At 38.6% G+C, this 25,475-nt stretch overlaps 1 protein-coding gene across 3 annotated transcripts in view; it reads right to left on the bottom strand.

Moving 5' to 3' along the window:
- Positions 1 to 25,475, bottom strand: part of ANK3 (ankyrin 3) — a 374,228-nt gene that overhangs the window by 262,156 nt on the left and 86,597 nt on the right. The window contains exon 1 of one of the 3 annotated variants that reach the window (XM_056352839.1): positions 10,901 to 11,014. The exons of the other annotated variants lie outside the window; for them this stretch is intronic. Within the exon in view, the coding sequence (XP_056208814.1) occupies positions 10,901 to 10,945 (45 nt within the window). The 5' untranslated portion in view covers positions 10,946 to 11,014. Of the gene's footprint in view, positions 1 to 10,900; positions 11,015 to 25,475 lie in introns of those variants that run through there. 3 annotated transcript variants of the gene reach the window in all.

Raw genomic sequence — 25,475 nt, 5'->3', positions numbered from 1 at the left:
CAGCCCTGAAAACTCAACTTCAGGAGATTTTATCACAATACGTTCAATAATAGCGTAACACTGGCCATCGAAAATATAATCACAAAAGTTTCTTTAAATCTGTGTTTCCAAGACTGCAGTTACCTGAAGGTGTTTCAGACATATTGAAAGTACCAGGTGCTTCACCTGTGACTCACTACTATACATAAGGGTTTATTGCTTGTCAAGCTTTATTTGTCAGAAATACAAATACAATAGCCACAGCACAATCAAAATGTTAAGCAGGAGTGACTCATGGTAAGGTCAGAGAGAATGACCTCAGTTTCTCTACCTTACAACAGGTCACATGGTGGCTCTGGGTTTGGGTTTTTTTACCATTAAAAGTTATTTCTGGGTGACCTGTTTGTTCAGGAACGCGAAACCATCTTCACTCAGAATGAATGAATTGGGAATAAAGTGTCTGAAGATTTACAAACAGAGCAGCATTTGAAAGCCAAAAACAACGATTCATCTAATACGCTCAAAACCATACTACTATGTGTTGTGATCCTGCCTCCCTGAACAGGGCTCTGCTGGGTTGGTACCTTAATGTGGCTTAGATGAACACCTTGATGATCAAGAAAACAGAGCAAGTTGGTGCTGCATCAATTCTCCAGCGTGAAGTTAGCACATTTAATTTATCCTGCCACAGATATAAATTAAACAAAAGTCAAGGTCCTAACCATTTGTGATCATTACAGACCCCATGATACCTGAATGCCTGTTTCAGTAACCCAGATAAATTCCATTTTGGGAAATTCCAACTTATTTTTATATATATTTACTGCAGTTTCATTAGAGTATAACATTCTTCTTCCCTTCTTGTTTTGGAATAACATGTTCAGTGCCACACAGAATAACAACAGTTGTTACATTTTTGTGGTGAGTGAACTCACTACAACACATAGCTTGCAATCAGGATGTACAGCATGTAGTTGAAGGCTGATACAAGTAAGAGGTATTACAATGATTGCATTTTCAAAGCAGTACCATGGAAAACCGGCATTATAATAATTTAGCTATTTTCTTCTTGCCTCTATTCATCACGGAAGAATCATTCTATAATTACATTATTCAGTTTTATAGATCTCTGATGATATTTTTCAAAATCCTTTTCTTTTTAAACTGGATACTTACAAATAAAATATTAAGAAACCTCCCTCTCAACATCATGCAGGAGTAATGAACTACAGGATAGTCTGCAGAGAGTTAATGACTTTTAGAATTACAGCATAGCTATTGCATATAGAACTCATCACTAAAAAGTTACAAGAAACAACTAGAAACATAACAGTCACCATTTTTTATTCTAAGAGAGTGCTTTAAGTGAGGTACGAAATACCTCAGGGCTCAGAAATACACAGGGCTACAAGACAAAAGAGAAAGTTGAAATCTTGCCAAAGGTTTAATAGATCAAGAGCAACACCTCGAAGTCGTACAGACTAAGCCTCACTGCCTAAGAACTAGAGTCACACAGTTGCAGTTGGCACAAAGACATCAGAGTCCAGCATTTATACACTGCAAAAACTGGTTGAGGGTAGTGCGGAATGTACAGTGAAGACAAAAAGCTCTAAACCAGATCACAGTAAAACACAAAGCAAATGTATATATAGAAACAACTGCTTTCATATAAAACTACAGATAAGGCACAAGTCCTCTACTAAAATGCCCTGACTTAAATGAAAAATGTGACTCATCCCATCTCACAACTCCAGGACACTGTAGGAAAAGGGAACATTAAGCTGAACTGGATTCTAATGTATAGTCTAAAATGTTTGCACGTAATTGGCTCGATTAAGGTTATATCCAAACAATTTCTACTTTCAAAGGGAAGTAAGCATTGAAACATTTCACCCCCTTGATTAAATAAGCCAGACTGACCATATATATATATGCTTTTAGAAATGTTCCTTTGTTGATTCTTTTCCAGTTTATTTGGCTGCAATAATTAAGGTGCTTTCCCTAAGCCACTTGGCCCAGGAATTACATGGAGTTATGTTCTATAGGCTAAATAAAGGACATTGATCTGCTAGCAAATTTTAAGAGTAGATCATCCCGACCCAAATAACTTGCCCTGTTGGACTGGTTGTTTTTGCTGAGAGGTGCAGATAAGAACAGCTCAAAGCCAGGTTGCACAAAGCAACATGTGCTGGCATCCTTAGCAGTGAAAATGAATAAGAAATGCAAAAGGTTCTGTGTATTTTACATGTCCCTTAAGATCAGGAAGGGGATGTCCCACTCAGCCACCTGAATGGTAGAAATTACAATTGGCAAAGCCCAGGCTGTATTTAGTTTTGCAGTTCCACCGCAAATAAGCTTGTCCATCTTCCCTTCTGCCAACAACGAGCAGGCTAATCATACACGGCAGACTCCTGTTACACAACGGTAGAGGTGAGAAAGGGAGGCAGCTGAACAGGTTAGCGTGTTCAGTGCAACACCCTGAAGTCAACATTTGAAAAATATATACAGGGAAATTAGTACTCACTGCCATGAAAGCAGCCCTGGGGTTTTCTTACTCTCTGTGTGCATATGTGAGAGAGATCTGATGTATATTGCCAAAGTTTGGTTTAGAAGGAAGTTTTTCTCCCGCAGATACATGTAAAATGTATTTTCACGCAATATCAACGGGAAGAACAAACTCCTGGGACAGATTCTCAACTTCCATAAAGTTGTCTTTGATCTACTGACTTCACCAAGCTTGCCCTCCCAAATCTCCCCCCACCCCGGTGCCCTCAGGCAAAGCGCAATGACATCACCTGAGCTAAGCACAACCCATAGAACAACTCCGGTAACTGCCCGTGTATAACACAGAAGCACAGTGACCAAGAACACACAGATATGTGACACTCGGCTGCTACCATGTTGCTGTTACAAACAAAATCAAGACATCAGATTTTGGTCTGGCTTCTACCTGCTGTATGCTGTGATCCTGCAGGCAGCCGCTGCAAAATAGAGGTGCTGTGCCCGGGCGGCCCCGCTCCAGGTGTGGCTCTCACCCATGCCACACCGCGCACAGGGTCAGAATAAAAAAAAAATAAATAAATATCAATCTAACAGGCTTCGCTCAGTCAGAGTCGGGGGTGGTCGTGTAGAAAGAGATCTGACTCTTTTTCCAGGTGCACGGGGTGCCTGTGCCCAGGGACAGCAGCGGGGCTGAGGAGAGGCTGGCGGTGCCTCAGGTGGGGCGCGGCCGGTTCCAGCCGGTTCCGGCTGGTTCTGGCAGCACCTCAGGGGAGTGGAGGTGAGAGGAGGAAATGCGCCACCAGGAGCTGGGAGCTAAGGAGGGAGGCTGAGGTGAAGAAAAGGGGGATCCACGAGTGTTGTTCGTCCCTGCCATTGCAGGTACCGTCAGGAGACTCATTGCAGATGGGTAGCAAGAACTTCTGTCTCTACCCATTTTGAATCCACACTTTTTTGAAGGCAAACTGCATATGCCATTTCTATCTTACATTTTCAAATACATTTCTGAACACCAAATGGAGCACACAGGAATTGCTGAGGGTGGAATTTTGCTTTCTGAAATAGAGGCCTATTTTTAAGAGGTGAGAAAAGCTCCTTGTGGATACATACTTATACAGGGGACATGAAGCCCCTGAGAACCAGTTTCCTAAACAAATAAAGCCAGCCTCTGACAACAAAAATACCTTCTTCAGGATGTTAAAAAACACAGGGATGCAATTAGCTGAGTAGTTAAGGAAAAGCAGGTATTTGAGTAAGATAATACCTTTGTAGTGGTGAACATTTGATTTTCCCCTTATTCTTTTTTCCCTCAGGAGCAACCTTTCCAACAACGCACGTTACTTTTGTTTCCAGAGTAATAAACCACAGAAAACAATCAAAAGCCGTTGTGTAATTTCAATTCATGATACACTTTGTTGACATCACAATTCAGAGCACACGTGCCTGGCAAAACTGTAACAGTGAAGGTATCTCATTAACAGAACAATTTACCAAAACATGTAGTGAACTCTCCATCACTTGAAATTTCAAATGACAGTTAACAGTATTTATAAAAAATGTGTTGCAATTTAACTAGCATTACATACAGCTGTTATGTTGTACTTAGCAGAAAAAGACGACAGGTTGAAGATAAGAATCCTTACTAGCCTTAAGAAAACCAGTCTTACCCATTTTCCAACATCAGGTGCCCAACCTCAGATTTTGTAATGGTAATAGATGGTCCTTTTACTGTTGCCTTCCTTCTCACTTTCTGCTGGGAACTGCTGCCCACTTGGTTCATAAGCTTAGATATTTTTCCATGTCAAGTTTAAAAGTACAGTGGCCTTCTCTCCATGAGAGGGAAGCTGTGCAATTTATGATGAAAACCACAAATCCAACTTCTCAACACTGTGGAAATCCCAACAGTATTCTTTGGGGAGGGGGATTTAAGCCTCAGCATTCATAATAATGCATCCCTTCAGTGCAGATTCACTGCACTGTACCTTCTCTGCAAAGGTAACTTATTTTCACATTTACTGCATTTGCACCTTATTGAGAATGAACCTTTTACAGTATTTATAACTCATTACCACAGCTAAGGGGAGTGATTCAGAAAACACAATGTTCCTTCTAGCTTCAACTTCTGTCCTGTATGACATCCCTCCAAACCTCACTGTACATCTTCCCCATTGCAACTTCAGTAGTAACAACATCATCATCGCAATAGTCTACATACCCTAAGGCTTCTTGGAGTTTTCCCCCCATGTCTGACCAGGAGCTTAACTCTACTAGCCCAAAAGAACAGCCATAAACAGGCATGTTTCCAGCATCATCTTGCAGAGGTCTTACTCTCAATAAGAAGTCAGTAGGAGAAGTTACACAATGCTCTTTGTGTTTATCAATCTCCATGTTTTGTTACACTTGCTTCTAGCAACAGTGAAGAAACGGTGCTGTCGTGAAAAAAAAAATAACTTACAGGAACAATTCCTTGAACTTACGTTTTTCCAGCTAAGCTAAGCTAAAATCTTTTACTGTGATTACAATAACACATACAAAGCACTGCAATACTAAAAATAAGACATCTGTATGAATATGCCTCCTCCAATTGATTACAAACAAGATTAGCACAGTGTATAATAAATATAAAATTCTGTTAGCCGTACAGGTCATTTTCTATCGACATGTAGCTAAATGCAAACACGTTTCATTTCAAAATCTCTATACTTTTATTTCAACACAGTAGAAAATACTATGCCATCATTATAGAACTAAATTCTTCTCACAGTCAGAAAAGATAGAAGTATATCACTGAGAAACTGCAGCAAAAAGACAAACAAAACCAGCTGCAGCCTGTAATCATGCAAATTAAAATTAATCCATTGCCAGTGTTTTACACCAAGTTAAAAATCACAAAGTAATTAAGATTGTGTGATATGGTAGCAAGACAAGGACTGCGTAAATTAAAAGGTTAAAGGTGAGGCAACATTCCACAAAAACTAAGAATTGGAGTCATAGTTGTCTCCAGTACTGGATCTGAATGTTCTTCACACATTCAATATTGATTTACAGGATTTTCTAAAGTTCTTCAAGTGAGTGCCTGCTGTGCTGCCCTGGTGGGTCCTCTTCTCCACTGGGGATCCACCAGGGAACATCCTGAGCGTGCACCTTGGGACAGAGCTTTAGCCAAGAACAAGTCAGCATGAAGGAGCAGAAGTGCAGATAATGCACTGCTGTCCCTGCTAAAAGGAAAGATCAAGGAATAATCCTTCTGCCATGAAATGCATTTTCAGTCCCATTTCCCCACCAGGGAACCAATTAACACCGTTCCTCATGAGTGAGGGGTAAAACATAAATAAGCCTCAGTGACAAATATCAGGTTATGTGTTTTCCGAGCCTTCCCTGAACTTCATCTGGATCCCCAACCTACATAGCACAGCGCTTCACCTTATCTGCTCCCCAGTCTCACAGGGCTAAAAGGGAGAGACAGGAAGAGTTTTGCAACTTCTGTCCTAATTGCCATCAGAGAAACACAACAGACAAAAATAGTCCTATCTCAAAAAAACCCAAAATACTTTTGCATCTACTTCTCTACTTTTATAATTATCACTCAAATAAGCAGAATATAGACACACAAGTTTCTGAGAATATACAAGTCATACCATCATTATGATAAGTTTATAGCTAAGATTTCTCACCTCAACAACTTCAGCAAACACCCACGTGATTCACAAACAAGGATTTGCCAGTATTTTTACTGGAGGCTAGAAGTTTACTGGAAAAAACACTGAATTGGCTACCTCCTGCTTTTATCCTACCAAAAAGAGGATATCATTTTTAGTATGGGCATCCCTCTAATGAAATAGCAAGGGTACATAGCAGCTATGATCTTATCCTAGATCATGGTAACTTTGTATAAGGAAAATCCATGGATACAGTGGAAAAGAATCATGAACTAACTACAGACACACTTTAAAACACAAGATTACAGTGAAATTTAGCTAAATGGAACATATTCAAAATACCTAACCAGGCATTTTCACCTGGAGAAGATTGGGTGTTAGTTTTCATTAAGATGAAATTATAACTACCCATTTATTCACTGATCTTTCTAAGATCAGCCTCTGTGGGGTCTTTCTCAGTCTGCAAAATTTGTTCTGGAACTCCAAATTAAAAATAGCAAAAGAGAAAAATTATGAATCACACACAATCTCAACATAGCCTCACGGGACATGCATGACCATCAGTCCTCAGTAATTCACAAGCTATGACACGAAAAATCTCAGGTAGGAAACAGGTGACCTCAGTGAGGTTCCCACTCCTGAGGCAGGCAGTGTTGACATTCAGCAACAAAGCCACCACCAAAAAACTTTTCCACTTTCACTGGAAACTACCTATGGAGTTGATAGAGCACATGATATAAATGGCCAAAGTGGATTTTTTCTGGGGACACACAACAACCAACCAAAACAACCCAACTACAAATCAGGATGATATTACCCCTTTTTCTGCACTTTCAATGATGACAACTTCTCAGGATTTCATTCTACCAAAAGCTGCAGAGTCTGTGTGTTTATGCATGTTATCAGGTAAGTATACTTAAAAAACAGACTTCTGAATAAATTGGTAATTTCAGATGCAAAATAGTTAAAGGGTATCTAATATACAGTTATCAATCACTCACAAATAACACTTAGCATCCATAAGAAGAGAACATGGACATAAATAAAGAGCAGGTAGAGTTTCAAAAATAAATTCTTAATGCAAATAGCAGTATCTATTAGCACAAGTTAATTACTAAATATTAAAGCTAAGCTAATAAATACTTTTCACAAGTATAAAATAAGCCAAAGAGGATGAATACAGACTCATTTCAAATCTATAGTGGTACTAAATACATAATCAAACATACTAAACAGATACATTTCAAGTGCATTTATATATAATGTCATAAGGGCAAAGGTGTATACCAAGTTACCAGGACCAGAGCAGATTATCAGAAGGCTTATTTCCAAGAATCATGAGCACTGTCCTAGAGGTAACCAATAAATAGGTCAAGAAAATATTCAATGTATTTATCAACTTTAACTTGTTACAGCGTACCTGTTGCACTGCAGTTCAAAAGAAGAAGTTTTAATTTATCCATATTAATAACTCAGCTACTTCGGAAAACTGAGGTTTTACTGACCTGTATGTAACCCACACCTCCTGGCAATTACAGATTCCCCAAAGACCTTTGACTACAGAATGGAAGACAAGAGAAGGGAAAATTGTGACGCTGAAGTTATATAAAGCCATTCCAGGCCTCCTTTGGGAGGATGTCCTTGCAGTTTTAGTACTACCTGCATGTTGTGGAGGTTATCTGACAAAAATGCCAATAAATCTTAAGCTTGCTATTATTTTTTAATATTTCCGTCCCAGTGTTTATAGGAGATTTGCAAAATTAATACAGAGAAACTAAATCCTTACATCATGTCAGACAGTCATCATCACAAGCTGCAGGAGAATATGACTTAGCCATTCAGCCTAAAGGAAATCCAGCCTAGAAGAGCTAAGGCATTCACACAATTCTCCCATCTTCATTAATCTATGTGATTATATAAGTTCTTGATTTAGTTGTGTAGATGATGAGCACAGCTAATTATGCTTGCTGTTGGGGAGAGAGAGGGAAGAGTTTCCTGAGGGAGTTGGAAGTTTTCTTCTACAGAACAAAGCCAGTAGTTTACCCACCCCTGGAGATTCACTGAAAGTCAGGACAGGCCAGTATAAAGATCTGTTCAAGTGATTTACCATTTTGCAATATCCTAATAAGAAAAGCAGGGTGCATTTAAGACATTGTGACAACTTAGATTTCAAATGTGACAGCTTGACAGGTGAACCAGTGATGCTCACCAATCTAAGTTACTGAAATGAGCCCAAGGTACAACTCTCTGTAGCTTGTAAAACAGCTGTATCAGCTTTGGTGGATGGGCAGAGGTGATGGTACCTGAGTAACAAAGATGCTCAGTCAGGCTGGTTCTCACTACAGTCTCCACCATCTTTTCCATCTCCCCCTTTCAGTACTACCTCAGACTTGTTTCTGTTGATCAAGCCAGCTAGTTTTCCTCTCAAACTCACTCTCAAATTGTCTCGTTCCACCCAGTGTTTCCAGCTGGATGATCCCAACACATTCAATAGCCTCGTAGCCTGGGTTTCATTACAAACTCTCCCCTTGGCCTGATGTACATGTCAAATGACAGCAAAACAGCTTTCTTTGACATTTCATAGGAGAAGACAGGAGAATAATTGCCCCTAGCTATGTTGGGGGCTCTTGTTCTTTTTCTCTTCCCTTCCACACACTCCCCTCACAATATTAGATGAGAACAATCCAAACTTCAGAAAAAAATCAAGGAAACTTTACAAAAGTGAAAAAATGCTTACCCCCCCCCCCCCCCCTTTTTTTTTTACGGTCACAGTCAGTCTATGTTACAGTCTCCAAATCTTTACTGTTCTCCTAACCCTGTCACAGAAATCACCTGTGCCTGTAAGCAATACTAAACCCAAAATCCCAGGCATTTTATAGCATTCTGTGAATCATACTAGTTTTAAACAAGGAGAGATCATAATAGCAAATACCATAACCTACAATGTAAGGTAAACCACCTATTCAACAGATGTAGATAAGATTAAATATTCTGGAACTATAAATATTATTTCGTGTATATCCCAGAGGATGACTTAAAACCCTCATTTATACAGAAAAAAAAACTGTATTATGTGACTATCTTCACACATATATACATATGTATACAAATGGCAAGAAAAAAATAATTCTATAAAACAAAAGGTTTATGAATAGATAGTTATCCCATGACAACTGCAGTGAGGCATTCAGGGACAACGAAGCCAGGTATTTAGTGCTTTTTTTTCTTTATAAACTATTGTATATTAAAACTAGCTTATAAACTATTGTATATTATATTTGTTATTCTGGTATTTTATCTCCCATAAAGACTCTGGGAAATGGTTATGTGAGTAGTTTTAACTAATGTTTTAAACAAGGTTTTCAGCTACTTTGCTATATGTTACAGAAGATGTTACAAGTGATGAAATTCATTGACAAAGAGAAATCCCAAGATTTCATGGGGCTTTATGCTCTAAGGGTAGGAAACAATTTTGCCTCTCCCAGAATGAAGTATTTAGAAAACATATTACACTGGATTAACTAGTAGTTCCATGCAGCAAATCTCGGTGACTTTTCCCATCATCAACATTCTTATTTAAGGGATAAATCTCAATTCACAGAACTATGGGTATGTGCCTGTTAAGGCTACGTAACGTCATGATAGACACTAGTGTATCAACATTACAGGAGTTTCTTTTAACCTTCTCAATATACCAGGAAAACTCCTAATTTGTCATTGCCACTAGACTGCTGAGTGAGCATCACAGTAGTGGGTGGACCGGCTTTTGGGTCCTCTGCAAGTGTGAAAGGCAATGAGGAGCTAGGAATTTGTATCCCTAGAGAAGTAATTTGTCCCTTTTAAAGTATTTTGAAACACCTTAGAACACCTGTGAACAAAGCAAGGACTAAAGGGAACATTACCTTTTAAAGGCATTTACTCAATACTAATGCTTCTAGAGGTACTTAATGTAAAACGTGGCATCTAAAACGGTAACAGCCCTTGTTTATAAGGATTTCCGTAGACGACCTCAAAGGCATTTGTATGTCAGACTATGAATAGGTGCTGCTGTTGAAAGCAAAATACATTTTTGCCTTCTTTGAAAATTCAGCATAATACTGAGCTCACTTGGAACTCCATCTGCCTTAACACTGAGATGAACAAGCTCATCCTTTTATTTTTCCTTTAAACATTAGGTCACAGTAGCGTATTTCCATTCCACCAAAAATCTCCCTCACATTGTGCATCTCCTGGAGCACAGTTAAGAACCTGTAAGACCTGACTGACTAATTTCCAATTTATAAAAAGTAATGCAATTATCTTGTTTAAATTAGATTTAATTACAAAGCCTCTGATAGGTCTAAGAATATTTACTTGATAGATGCTCAGCTGAAAACTCTCATCATTTTAAGCAGGGTACATGATATGCATTTTGTGTTTTGTATCTCTCCTTCTAGTTTGATGATCTATGGTTAATTACACCACCCTGGAACACCTCTTCAAATCCAGGTATCCATTTTCCAAGCTGAAACATCCAAATCCAAAGGAAAACGCTCATAACCTTTCAGAGAGAAGCACGTCCAAAAACCCTGCAACCCAGGAATACAAGTCTGCAGAAAACTAGTATCCACCAATACAACAAAGCATCTCCCATTTTATCCTCTTTTCAGCAACACCACACAGAGCTGGTTTCCAAGAGCACAACAGGCTGCTGCTAGATGTCAGCAGCAAATTGGTAAAAATGTTATCATGATGTATGCGAAGATGGAAAACATCCCACTTACCATCTTCCTCAGAATATAATCCAACAGCATCAACAGTACCTGCATGTCATTATTCCTCTATTGCCTTTATTGTTTTCATCCATAAATTGGCATCAGAAATGACAGCCAAAGAAAGTGATATAATGTAGATAGGGATGCTCAGTGCCACATTCACTTACCTGCAAAAGGAAAAGGACAGGGTTTGAGCTCACTAATCACAGAAGTTAGCTAATCTTATTAGATGGCTGCTAATTATCTCTGACACAAAGAAGGATTACATGAGGCAGGAAAAGAAATGTTTTTTTAGTAGTCATTGATTGGTTATATTGGGGAAAGAAACAAATATTATATTTATATAGCAAGCATAAACATTTCCCTTTCTGTTTGCTGAAGAGCAGATGTGACAATGAAACAGGTGGTGGAAATATAAAACCTTCTAAAGCCTCCAGGGTGTTTTCTCAGGAAGTGTCTAATGATTGTCACTAGATCTGTTGCAGCGCTTACTTTATAGGATAACGTGGTGCAAGTAGTTGCTGGGGTTTTGCCAGTGATCTCCTAGGCAACTGGCTGCTCAAAGGAGCCACAAATAGAAGCAGTAAACCCCACTCCCAATTTCAATCTCAAAGCAGTTTGCACTTGTAACATTCACCGTGCAAGAAAATATACAGCCTACAAAGGTATGGGTGATCACAAAAGCATGTATTCCCTTTCTTAACATACTGCAGGTACAGATGTTGGGAAAAAGAGGTTTGTGTGTTAGTTATGAGAAAATTGCTTAATAGCTTATTGAAATGAAATGTTTCCAATTCAATAGATTTTACAAAGAAAATCTCAACAACATCATAGCATTCACACAGACTTCTTAGTAGTACAAGGTACACATTTAGGCTGCTCAGGCTTCAGAAAATGAGAACTTTTTCTTGTGTATTTTGAAGATTTATTATAATGACTTTATATGGTTACTTATTTCTGTTTAGCCTTTAACACAAGCATAAATTTATTAGATTTAGGTCACTCATGCATTTTATTCAGTAAAACAAAAAATAGCGACTGAAAACCTAGAAAGAGTTATCTGCTGTCAGCTGTTCAGAATAACCAGTTCATACATTATTTAATTACATCTCTCCAAGAATAACAATTCATCATTCATGCTTGCTCATTAAATACATTTTTTTATTTCTTCAGCAATTGTCTTTTTAAGTCTTTTGTAAAAACAGCGGGTATTTCCTCTTATAAAGAAGTATTAGAATTATTAAAAAAATATTAGAGAGTATCTACAAAGTTTATTTATATCTTTGTTTCCTCTGTATTTATGTAACAACATAATATTTTATAGACAAAATTAACTGTTCTCCGGGAGAGATTGTGGAATTAGGAGTTCTCTCAACAAATCAAATGCGTTCTTATTTTAAAATGTATTTCAACAGAAAATGTGGATGCTTTCAGAAAAAGGTTTTTCCTGGATTATTCAAAGACAGAATGCCGATGTTGCATAAGAGCAGACAGATTCACCAACAAAGTAAACACAACCAAAATATAAGAAAATCTCATGCTGCTAACTAATGTCAGTGTCATACTGATAAGGTAAAAATTAATTTTAAAGCCTCTTACAATCTGTTAATAGAGAAAATATTAAGGAAATACATAAATAAACACAATAGTCATATATACACCTTTATGAACAGACAAAAATATGTATCACAAGTGTATAAATTTTTATTTGAACATACATATTAGCTCAATTTTAAAACTTTAAGCAGCTTTGCAGGTGTGTAAGTTTTTCACTATATAAAAAGTCTTGCAACATCTTATTTAGACTAAGTACAGGAGTTTTACTGTAACTTGGAACATATTATTTAAAGGGTTTTAATTAGAGCTACACAGATGTCTGGTTGAAAAGGGACTCATTATACACAGTTCATACCTCATGATGAAAATAAGAAATCAAGACGTACACAAGCTAACCCAAGAAACAGCCCAAGTACATCACACAAACCCCAAGTTTAGTACAATCTACTTTCCAGCTGCGTTGTTTCAGTGATGACTTGCACAGAGATTTCTGATACATCTGCATGATGTTGTACTGCGTCATGCAGACACAGCCCAAGTGACCTATCAGATTATCTCATTCAGCCTCTACTGACACAGGGTACGTACCCTCCAGACACACTGCTTTATTATGTCAGGAATCCCATTCTGAGTAGGTAGGTGTACTCCATCTTTAACTGTTCTTCTGTTGACAGTGTTGAGCATTAGGAAGCCCATCCTTATATGAGCAAATTAGTTAACAGTCTGTTAGTGAACAAGGATGTCTTCAGCTGATGGGACAACCAACACCTCACAAGGTCATTTCCTCCTTTTTCTTGAAAACTACTTTTTATTTGGAGTCCCAGTAGCAATTCTAATTAACAGAATTAATCTCTGTTTAACAGTTCATCTGAAAGCTTCCACAGCTGCTGATCACATGAAGGATCTGAGTAGGTTGAGAGGAATGGGGACAGCGACCCCACACCGAGCCTTTCAAGACATCCCACAAAAGATTTCATGCAGACAAAAGAAATGGCTAAGAGCTTTGCAAGCCTGACCTCAGGAGCAAAAGGTGGCCAGTAACAATTTTGCAAGTATTTCTGCAAAACAATAACAGACCTGTTCCAAGATCTTACAATCAACAGCAATACTAAGAAACAGACAAGGTGCACATACATTCTCTACTCCCTTTTGGAGAGGCAGTAACAGCAAGGAAGGCTGAAGTACAAAAAAAAAAAAACCAACCCACACACAACAGCAGCAGCTGTGCTGAAGGACATTAGGCTATTAGAAGATTAAGGTAAATGGACTTCTTCAGTATTGATTTTATCCAGGGAGTAACATAAAGAATAAAAGCGATGCAAGACCTCCTGCATTACGGTTCTTCCTTGCAGGGACAATTTTTGCAATATGTCAACAGACAAGAGAGAACATCAGCTACTTGGACAAATTACAGCACAACATTTCTTCACTGTTTAAGACCAAATGCCTGCACCATTCCTACAAAGAGTTATGAATGAAAAGTTGTTCATTACTATCAGAGTTCTGCTGAGGAATCCAGAACCATTATATAGAAAAAAAAAACCCAACACATAGACAAATGGACCATTGTAAAAAGACATTCTAAAGGACAGAAAAGAATTTACTAATTAATTCAAGGGGAAATTAATGGAAAGACTTTACTTTTTACATTAAAGGGACTAGCAATGAAGTTATTTGCAACTGCTGCATTTCCAGGGATGAAATTTCATTGTAAGTCTAGCAGGGAATTATCAAAACCAAGGGACCCAAGTTTATTTCTTCAGCTGCAAACAAATTACCAAAGGATAAATGAGCATACTTCCCACAAGAGACAAACCAAGAATTTTCATTTGCTTTCCAATGCCCAATTTTCCACAGAAAGATGACAGTGAAAAATTACACCAAGTTTGTCATACACTTCTACTTGCCTGAATGTGTTCTGTAAAGATGAGGGCCCTGTTCTGAAGCATAGCCAGGCGAGATTAAGAGGCGGGGGGAGGGGAAAGCAAACCCTAATCAGCTAGAAGCTATGCAGGAGACCTCTGCTAAAATCTCAGGAGATGTGAAAAGTAGATTTAAAGATGTTGCATCAGCTGAAGAGAATGGTATGAAGGCAGTAACTGAGCTGGGCAAGAGTCTTAGAAATCAGGATACAGACTATTAAATTCATGCAGAAAGACAGAGATGAAAAGAGCAACATGGCAAAAGCACATGCCAAACACCCGGCAAGTCTGGGGGAAAAAACATAGTCAGAGCTGACAGAAAAGGGAATGAGCTTACAACAAACCTCGCCAAGAGAAATTCATGGCATAAGCCAACTTTACATGAGTAGAAGTGAACAGAAAGCGACAGATTTTAGAACTCTGCAGTATGAAAAGCCAAGCCAAGAGAAGATAACAGAAGTAAAGGAGAAGGAAAAGGAAGACTTCTCAGAGCACAGTCAAGGTTAGCAGAGGACTGGTATGAAAAAGGAATGCGTTACTTTCCCCCCCCCCACTTAAGACTGACCCATTATTTTATAATGTTGGTATTAAGGTGGCAAGAAAAGCTACACCTGGATAGGGAAAACACAGTCATTTAAAGGAGTGGGAAGAAGTACTAGTCAAAATCAAAGTAAGGAAAAAAGCATCAGAAGAAGGAAATCCGGGAGAAGTAATACGAACAAGAATAAAATATACTTTACAGGGTTTGAAACTAGAGTAAGCAATTTCTACAGATTAGGGTAGGGTATAAGTGGGAAAGACAGAGTCAAACAAGGTTTTGAATATAATGTAAAGGCAGCATGAAAAAGTCTGATCAAGAGACAACGTCTCCTATCAATGTTCAGCGAAGGACCGGCACAGCTTTGAGCTCCATTTAGGTGTTGCATCCAAAAGTCAAAATGTCGCTAATGGTATAATACCTTCTCTGCAAATGTGTAGGATTTGGAAAATCAGGACTTTCAGCAAGATAAACAGATGCTGGCATAGAGGTGATGCTCGCTGGACCAAGTGAAAAAAGAATATAAATCAAAACCACAAATTAAAAACAGCTACAGGTTAAGGAAACATACCATCAGTCCCCACTCCTTACATGTCCAGTCAAATAATGCATGAGCTCTACTCAGCTCTTAAGTTATACCCCTGCTGTCTTAAGTGCTGTTCTCCAGATGATACTCTTACCTTCTGCTGCAAAAAAGTTAATTAAAACTAAAAGATTGATTTTTCTCTTGCATACAATAAATAGGAAACTGAAAAAATCATTACACTAAAACACAGTAAGATACTCTTATCAGCAAACCAATAATTCTACACGTCTAAACCGAACAGTCTGAAAAAGAATATAAGGTTCTCTGGTCTGCAGGGAAGCAGATGTCAATGAAGGCTTACATCAGCACTTCAGCTAAGACTCCAGACACCTCAGAAGAGTCATGATCCATTTACTATTCAAACCTATCTTTAAGGAGCAATGGTTCTTGCTTCACAACTGGTGGCAGCGCTGAGTCATCTTCACCTACAGGAGCTGATCACAAATTCCCAAGAACTTTTCCTTAATTCTACCAGTAGTCTGGGAAATGAGACCAATGAACAGAGACCTACTTGAAGTCCCTAAAGACAATATAGATCCTTCATCTGAACCAGATTAACCTCTGTCTCAGAACATAGAACTTTGTAAATACCGACAGTTGGTGAATTCGCATCCCTGTGCATCAACCCCTGTTGCCCTATAGTTAACAAGCTGAGCAGAGACCTGGGGTTTACTCTGGCAGGGCAAACTGTAAGAAGCCAACTACAAGACCTTGAAGCATTGACTTGTATAAAATTCATCACATACTTTAATGAAATGAATGAGCAGTTTATTTGGTTAAGTGGATTTCGGATCTGATTTCTACCAAATAAGTTAGATTTCCTTCTGTTCGCTCTTTCTGATTTTGATATTGACACACAGACATCTAGTCTTTACTATCTGCAGTCAGTGAAGGACTGTAAATCTGGGAAGTTGTTTTTCTATACAGAAGTTAATAATACTAATATTGTGAATACCCTTTTACTTCATTTACATTTGAAAATTAAAAAAAAAAATTCTTTCAGGCATCACTTTCTGTACCCTGCAATTCACTGTTAAGAAACATGGGCTGTTGAGAAACAAGGAATGTCTAGAAGTCTACAAGAACAAGAAAAAAAACCAACTTTAATGTTTAAAATGACACATGACATTGTTTTTAAACAATTGTTTTCATTGGTAGAGGAACACTTGCATTCTTTTGAAAATAAGTCTATTCTATTTTTAGGAGCAGGGTTATCTATAGAATATGAATAGTATTCACCTCATGAAAGTAACTTGGGGGTCATGTCACTCCTGACCACATCTGTTGGAAGAAAAAAAAAAAAAAAAAACTCTCTAAAGAGCTGTGTTGCAATCAGGTAGAAACAATTAAACTGAAAATTACCAAGGAAGCTGTTTAAAAATAAAATCCCATCCATAGTTAACATGTCTCATGCTGCTCAACAGTTTAGATAGGCTGCAGTTAAAATACATATTCACCCTATGCATTCTTTTAATTATATATGAACACCTTCACACAGAGCCAAGGAAAAATGCAAAGGCTCCATTAACAATACTTTATATTTTATCCTCCTAGAAGATGGGCAGGTAGCTCATCTAAACATAAAAGCCCCACAAAAAACCCAACACAACCAATGAAAACCCAGAATAATTCCTGAAAACAGAAACTCACTCCATATATAACTACTTTGGCAAAGGAAAAAAAATTTTAAAAAAATCAAAGTCAGCAAATGCTTTTCTAGAGGAAAATGTGTTCATTCCAATTCACAGTGAGCAACAAGGATAGAAGGGTGGCTATCCTTACTGTTGGACTACAGCGAAATACTTTTTCTGCCCAATAGCCCTGTGAAGGCACATAGGAATAACAGATGTACAAGCTAAAACAGAATGTAGTGGTCATCTCCTAGAGTTTAAATTTTCTTTAGTGATTACAGATTGCTCAAACTTTAATTTGTGTAAAGTTTTAACAAGCTGGAACTGTGATTAGATACAAGGCAGAAATTATTTACCCTGATGGTGGTAAGGCACTGAAACAGGTTGCCCAGAGAAGCTGGGGGTGCCCCATCCCTGGCAGTGTTCAAGGCCAGGCTGGATGGGGCTCTGAGCAACCTGCTCTAGTGGAAGGTGTCCCTGCCCATGGCAGGGGGTTTGGAGCCAGGTGATCTTTCACATCCCTTCCAACCCAAACCATTCTATGACTATCAGAAACTGAGACACAAAAAAATGTATTTCTGAGCATTACTTTGCATTTTAGCAGAAATTCATCATCTGATCTCTCCTTTCACTCTTGTCTTCTTTAGGCCAGGACTCTTTTTAAGAAAAAAGACCAAAAAAAAAGTGCGGGTGGTGAAAAATGGAGGCAGTTACTAAGGTTGGACTGAAATGGAAAGACTAAAGATAAAACTGCTGCTGGGATCAGTTTTTCCACATGATTACTGTATATGTGGCCTGAATCCCAAAAGCAAACCTGATGCCTTCTTACCAGGCTTTTCTTAAGGATAGTTTAGAAATGTAAAGACTAAAAATGTAGTGCGAGTGTTACAAAGGATTCTCCAAAACTCACAGATGTGTTGTGCATACCGACAGCAGCACTTACCTGAGAAAGCTGATACAAAACGCATTTCAAAATTTGATGAAAAAAATAAATTTTGCACATTCATCAGAATTCTCCCTCCTACACACTCTCTTGGTAACTTTTCAGAAAAACAATGGCTTTATAGTAGTTTTAATGCTTTCTTCACTAAAATAATTTCTACTGCTTTTGGTACAATGCCAGCAATTCCACAGCTGAAAAAAAAAAATCAAAACCAAAGAGCTTGCTTTTGTTCTTATTTCTACTTATTTCATGAAAGGAAATAGTTACCCTTTCAGCCACAACACGGGCATTGTTTTCCATGAAGTACCATGCCTTATTTGGCATCAAGACAACACTTGGCACTTTATCCAGACCTACAAAAATTTACCTCATGGAACAGCATTCACAAGTGTTATATATCCCACAATTACTTCAATAAATATCAAGTCAGCCTCATTAAACAGCATGCAAAAGCACATCATAAAAAATTACACTAATGCCAGAAAAACCACACCAAATTGACACTTAAGGGAATTATTTAGTGGAAAAGAATGATTAAAAAGTACAATACATGCTTTGAGAATTTTTAAAGCAAAATCAAGACACCTTTCTAAAAAACATACTTCTGTCAAACTATAAATTATGGAGCTGGTTACAGAAATCAGAGTGAAATTCTCTGCCTCACGCTGAGGAACAGTTTAATCACCATGATTCTTCCTAGCTCTGTGTGCTATGAATTTATGAATTTCAGATGACTTAAGTATGCTTTGCAGATCCTGGAAAAGGCTGAAATGCTTCAGGTATTAGCACCAATACCTGATGCCAGCTGGAGCTCAGACAGGTGCTGTACCCATCTCAGAAGCTGCAATCATAAAGGCATCGGACAGAAAGAGTGGGCTAACTGCAGGTTGGCAACAGTGAAAGGATCCTGAAAAACTGAAGTTTGGTATCTCTATACCTCAGTTTACAACAATTTTCCTGCTAAAAATTCCCCAAAAGATGAATTTGGCTCAGAACATTTACCCACATAAAAAATCCTGCTGAGATGGTACTAGTGTATAGCCTGTGGTTTTGTGCTGTTGTGACATACACAAAGTCAATTGTGCAGCATACTAAGAGTGGGGCTAATAATTTATCAACCATATTTTGCCATGGTTATCTGGATTCAGAAACTGTGAGAAAGGAAGTATTTATTTTGACATTGTAAGAAACTTAGGATGGTAATGTTCCATATTGATGAACTAGACTGAATATGAGTATCATATGAGGACACTGGAAGTGGCTTTGGGAAACCTAGCACACACACAAAAAAGAAAAGAAAAAAAAAAAAAAAACCACAAAAAAAACACCACCGAAAAAAAACCAGCACCAAAAGCCCAAAACTGCTAAGGAGTTTTTCAAAGAACTGACCTTAACTATTAATGGAAGCAGAACACACAGCAACCAGAAATGCTATTCTGGAAGAGCTGTGTAATTTACTAGGATTTTCATTTCTGTCACTTGGAGTACCTTTACCATAACTTTGCTGGAAAGTCCTTTAAAAATAAACCAGTGTTTGCAACCTGCTACGAAAAGCAACTTAAACTAGGTCTTCTATTTTCAACCATGATGTATATTCCCATATGTGTGAAAAACACTGTAGAATTTTTATTATTTCTTGTACTTCATGTATCAGTAATGTTATTTATTCTGTGTAGATTAATAGGTAATTACACATTCCCATCTCTTATTTTTCAGCTAGGTTGTCGTGTGGTTTGTTCCTTGTAAGTTATTTCGGCTGTTACTCATGCTTATTTTTGTACAATAGAGGCAAGCAACTCAAGTTCAGCAGTACAAGCACTCAGCAAGTGAGATTTAAACTATTGGCACTGTAAGTAACAGTTGCCACATCATTCACTACGCAGTGTCATTGGCAAATATTTTTTATTTGAGCAATTCAATTAAGAGCTCTGCACAGCTAGAGTGATCTCCGCCTGGAGAAAAAGCACACCACCTTGGCTTGTCAGGCTCCTTTACAAAAACATTTTGCCAAAGGTAAGGTTTGAAGCCATTAGTAGAAATTATGCTGAAATAGAAAGTTAACTTAAAAGTTACATCAGTTCCAGACACAGCACTGTACTAAAATGGCTGCAGAACTTCCACACTACAACTAGTTTTCATCAGCCAACTCAGACCGAACATATAGCCATCTGCCCACTACATGCAGACATACATATGGAACTCTAGAAAATGAATTATTTGAGAGTAGAAGAATGGGAAGATAGCGCAGGTTAAGAAAAATCATTAAGCTGCACAGATTCAGTTCCCCATATCACACTGTTCTTCTGAAAGTTGCAAAGACTATTTGGGAAACTCCACAGCATAGTTCAAGTATGGTTTTATGTACCAAGCAGTCTGTACAGCTCCTAGAGAGGCCTGAAAAAAGGCTTGCATGGAAATACAAACAACAAGGATACCATTAGTCAATTCTAATTTACTTATAGTAAAGAAGAAAGCGTCATTACTTTAAGAAATAACTTACTTTCATTCTCTTAATAGCTACTGTTTTACCGATCACAGCTTGTGAAACAGCTTGCTTTTCAGTTTATAGCAAGAACGTAATTCAAGTAGGGATAATGTAAGACATCATACGAAAGCTACAGCAGTGACAATGCAGGGAAAGTTTCCATCCTCCATTTCCATCCTCACTGGTGACAGAGAGGATGGATCTTCCCCAGGGGCTCTGGAGATCAGGTCAAGGTCTGCTGAGTAAGCAGGAGCAAGCATATGCCCACAAGCTGTATAAAAGATGGAGAGGAAAAATAAAAATATCTAGTGAGCCCCTCGACCTTACAGAATCCCTTCAAAGGCCCATAGCAAAACCCTCAGCCCTTTGGAGGACAGAGAACTGCCCTTCAGCCTGCCAAATCACCAGCATAGCAACAGTGCCATGGTGGTCACTTCACACTTAACCCTGAGACCTTCCCAGCTGCTGGTCAACCGTTCCCTCCTCCTGACGCCTAGCTGTTCCACAAACAGGTTTTCTCCCTACTTCCTCTCCAACTTCCCCTTTTTGCCAATATTATTGCTACCTCCATCCTAACAGGCCTTCCAAATTTGTATCTTCTATGCAAAAGATAAATCAATAAATGGGAATATTTAGAGACACACACAGAATCATCACAGTCGTTCTGGTCTCCTTGACTGCATATTTTGCTCACCAGTTTCTTACTGTTTAGATGGTGAAAAGGTTGAAGGACCACATCCTTACCTCATGCAGACTGCAGCATAAAAGGGCTCTGATTATAATTGTAGCTTTTGTGCTATTATTGAGAAACAATTCATGACTATACTTTACCAGACAGGAATTTCTCATCTTAGACTCTTCCGTATCTCAAAACAGTAACACAAACTGAAGGCTGCTGTTTTTCAAACTGTCTTCCCTTTCTTGACTGCTTTCTCACTCTAAACACACCACCCTTTCCTCCCAAAAACACCCTTGAACTATTCCGCATTGACGTTTAATATTTTATGATGGCTGTCCAGTGAATGGCATGTAAGCACAAGATAACCATGACAGCAAACAATTAGCAGGTTTTGGCTGACTGAATGCCACCTGTGAAGAAAACATCGATTCATCCCCTTACAAGAGACAAAGACTGCAGGAGCTCTAAGACATCTTGCATTAAACCATTATATTCCTTCCCTGCAGTGTAATTGCTTATTTAAACACATTAAGAGAACTAAGAGTTTCTGTACAGTAAACAGAGATAGTGTCCCCTGCACTCCCTCCCCTTTTATGTGGCTTTAAAATCAGCTGAAATAATGCAAAAGCAATTTGAGTGATAAGCCAGAGCTCTGTTTTATTTCTCTTTCAAATGAAACTGTTTCAGCATTAACTGGTGACAAAAACTGAATTGGATTTTCCAATTTCTTAGATTGTCATCAGTTGCATTTTCACTGTTGGGTCCTTTGTGGGCTTTCTTCATTTTGCCTGGACATGATTGAAAATTAATTGAAACACAAAATGGAAACATTCCTCCACTTCATTAGGAGCATTTGCCTGTGTTAGCTGGGTGTCTGCATTCCCTCTCTGCCTATAATCCCCATGTACTGAAAGTGGGGACAAAAATGCTGTTTCCATCTTCAGGCAGGAACGCAGTCCTTCTATGATGTGGCATCAGTCCCGCATCTCCCCTCACTCTCTTGCACAGCAAAGATCTACTCCCAAATCCCACTGGCTTGTGGCACTGACAGAAGGAGAGGATCTGGGCAGCAACCCCCTGCTTGCTTATCATTGTGGTTCCTATAGTTTATTCTGTAATGTACACAATAACTGCAGACATTTCTGCAGAACCGAGTTGAAATTTTTCAAAACCATGTCAGAAATACCAGCAGAAGACAACATAGCTGACTAAATTCTATGGGTCCTCCTATCCTCTTGTTCTGGAGCTCCAAACCCAGTGAGACTACGCAGGGGCACAGTGGGATTGAGTGGGAAGGAAAATGTAGCCTTAACAGAATATTGCTGAAATTCTGCCTGCACTGCCCAGCTCAAATTCATGGAATAAGTGGTTGCAAACCATCTGGACCCCTCCAAAGCTAATGTACTTAAAAGCAGGAAGAACCTTTTTGTCCACAGAGCTAGGACAGGCAGTCACACCTCCACGCTGACAGCACAACCACATTAGCTGCCATACCAGCTCTCTTCACCTCTTACCAAAGCACTAAGAAATCAGTCAGTGCATCTGGGAGAGATAAGAGGAACAGAAATTTTAGAGGAGGTTTTTAGTAGGCAAAGATTACGCTTCCCAAGATTTCCACACCACTGTTAGGAAGGAGTGTGTCAGAGAGACCTGGCGAGGTCTGCAATTCAGAGTTGGTAATTCCAGTTTCTCAGCAGCCATCATGCCTACAGTATCATGTGCTTACAAGTTCTGGCACATCAGCCACTCAGGGACCATTCAAAAGCCACATGTGGCTCTAGAGAGGAGCCACTTTCCCTAATGTTACCTTCCTGCACCTAAAACGCCTGCCTCTCAGATAAATGGCTCACTTCAAAGCATGTAAATGAAGAAAGAGGCCAAGTCACTATTTAAGGTCTCAAATCTCTTCTATGAACTGTACTGAAAAACATTACCTTTACATCGAAGAAAGAGAGGTGTTACATGACATTAAGACTGCACTGAAATTGTGTGCAATACCAAAGAGCAGCAAATGGAAGCAGGAAGGCAGAGAAGTGAGAAGATGGGCAAATTTTTACTGAATACATAAACACTGCAAAGTGTTAATCAAGTGTGTTTCTCCCTATATCAAGTTCATGGCATACAGTACAACATAGTGTGAAAATTTTCACACTAGTGGCTCTTCATTGTGAAGAGAGACCAGCAGATTTTCTTTTCCAGTGAGCAGGGTCGAAGCATTTACATCTGACAATGTACCAGTCGCAGAGAACAAAATTACTCTTTCCACCCTCTCCTATATTTCCATACTTACACATCCCCAAAGAAAGCCAGTCATTTTCAAAATGTTTCCAGTGTTAACGTACCTGATTCTTTTCAATAAGAAAATACATATGCATTAGTCACATAAAAAGCTTTAAAACTATACATAAAATCTGCAAAATCTGCAGCAACCCATGCTTATTAGCATATCTGTGCCAGTTTGAGTGGATGCTATTGATTTAGCTCATCAGAAAAACATGTTTACCATCAGCTATGCTTCTGTATTTCCAGTTTAAAGCTCGATGACAGACGATGAAGAGTCTTAAAAAGGACAGAACAAGCACGATGACTTGTCATCCATGATTTCATGCAGAAGCTTCCAGTCCTAAGTCCCCACTTGCATAAATTCAAACTTATAAATACAGGAGTTCTAAGGGTAGCTCCCTCAATAAGCAGGTTTTCCCACTGCTGCTACTTTTCAGCTGAAAAATGGACATTAGTATCCTCACCTATCTCACCATGGTGCTCATTAACTCTTGCATTCTAAAAAGCAGGCAGAGACTATCCTAAAGTTGGTTTGCATGCATTAATTTTTCTCTTGAAAATGCCACTGAATATGAAAGAGAAAATACAAAGTGAAGTAGTATACTGAACAATTCAAGTTGTTCCACATTTTTCCTTTAACTTTTCTTCCCCTTCGAAAAGACCACCCTCTAGCGTTTCCAGATTGATTTCTGAGATGTTGATGGGGGGAGACAACTAACATCTACACTTAATCCTATGAGTTCCATTGTCTTACAAATGTTGGAATCTACAAGAAAAGACAACAGGGGCAAAACCAGGCAGTATGAATTAAAGTATTAACCTGTCACAACAAGGATACAGCAAGGTAACTAAACATGCCCTGAGGCCATGCAGCAGCTTTTTTGGATGCTAATCCTGAGATAGTGTCAGGTTTTGATAGCTTATGCTATAGAATGTATCAGTTCTGGCCTCATTCTGTTTTGCTGCAGCTAGGCTAGACAACAGTCAGAACCCCCCTCACCAGTTTTATTTTAACTCTGTTACCTTTTCACTTACCCAACTCAGCCTGTTTAATGCAGACTTCACAGGGTCACATACACCTTTCTATATGGTGACATTTAAATTGTAAGGGTCTTGCTACTGTTAAAATTGTATTTTTGCTAGACTACAAGAATAATCAGCTGCTTTCAGACTATACTCTTATAGCCCTATTAAAGACTTAAATACTTTGGAAAGATAAGAAGCATGTTTTATATTGTATCAGTTGACTCTGAGATCAGTAAATAGCATCTAATGGCATTTGATGCAGATCTCAGATACAGGAAACAACTTCACTACAGGCTCTGAAATGTATTACCTACAATATTCTGTACTACCTTGCAAGCTGTCAATCATGGAGCATCTCTGCTGGTGGTTATATTGTATATGACAGAGTGGTTCAGAAGTTACAGCACAAGACCACAAATTGATCCTTCTTGGGTTTATTCCCAGCTTTATTTGTGATTTGCAATGAAACAAGTAGTACTACAGCAACTCTAAACATCTCTACCCAAGACCTAGAGCACAGAGACCAAGAAAGTTACCCAAAATTGTGAAGCACTCAGAACTGTAGCAAAGACATAATTTAGGTATCCTGGCTATTGGTTACTGTGTAATCCTCAGTCAGTGAGTAATACTCAGTCAAGTAAGGCACATTGAAATGTGCATCTTGTTACAGCTGTACAGAGACATTTATCAATGGCAACTTTACAACACTGCGGTAGAAAATCACTACACACTACACCCTATGCATGATGTGTACTACTCAGCTGTAACACAGCAAGTAGTATCCTACATTTTACATTAATGTAGATAGGACGCAAATTTGTTTACAATTTTCAACGTTTTCTGGTGTTCTGGCCTCTGTTTTTGATTGCTAACTGGATTGGTTTTATTGTTACTTCAGCTCTAAGCTTCCTCTTGCTAATCAGAGTCCTCTTGT

This window comes from Falco biarmicus, chromosome 9 (genome assembly GCF_023638135.1).
Source record: "Falco biarmicus isolate bFalBia1 chromosome 9, bFalBia1.pri, whole genome shotgun sequence".
Lineage (NCBI taxonomy): Eukaryota > Metazoa > Chordata > Aves > Falconiformes > Falconidae > Falco > Falco biarmicus.
The sequence above is the reverse complement of the archived record's forward strand: the minus strand, read 5'-3'. Positions and strand labels throughout refer to the sequence as shown.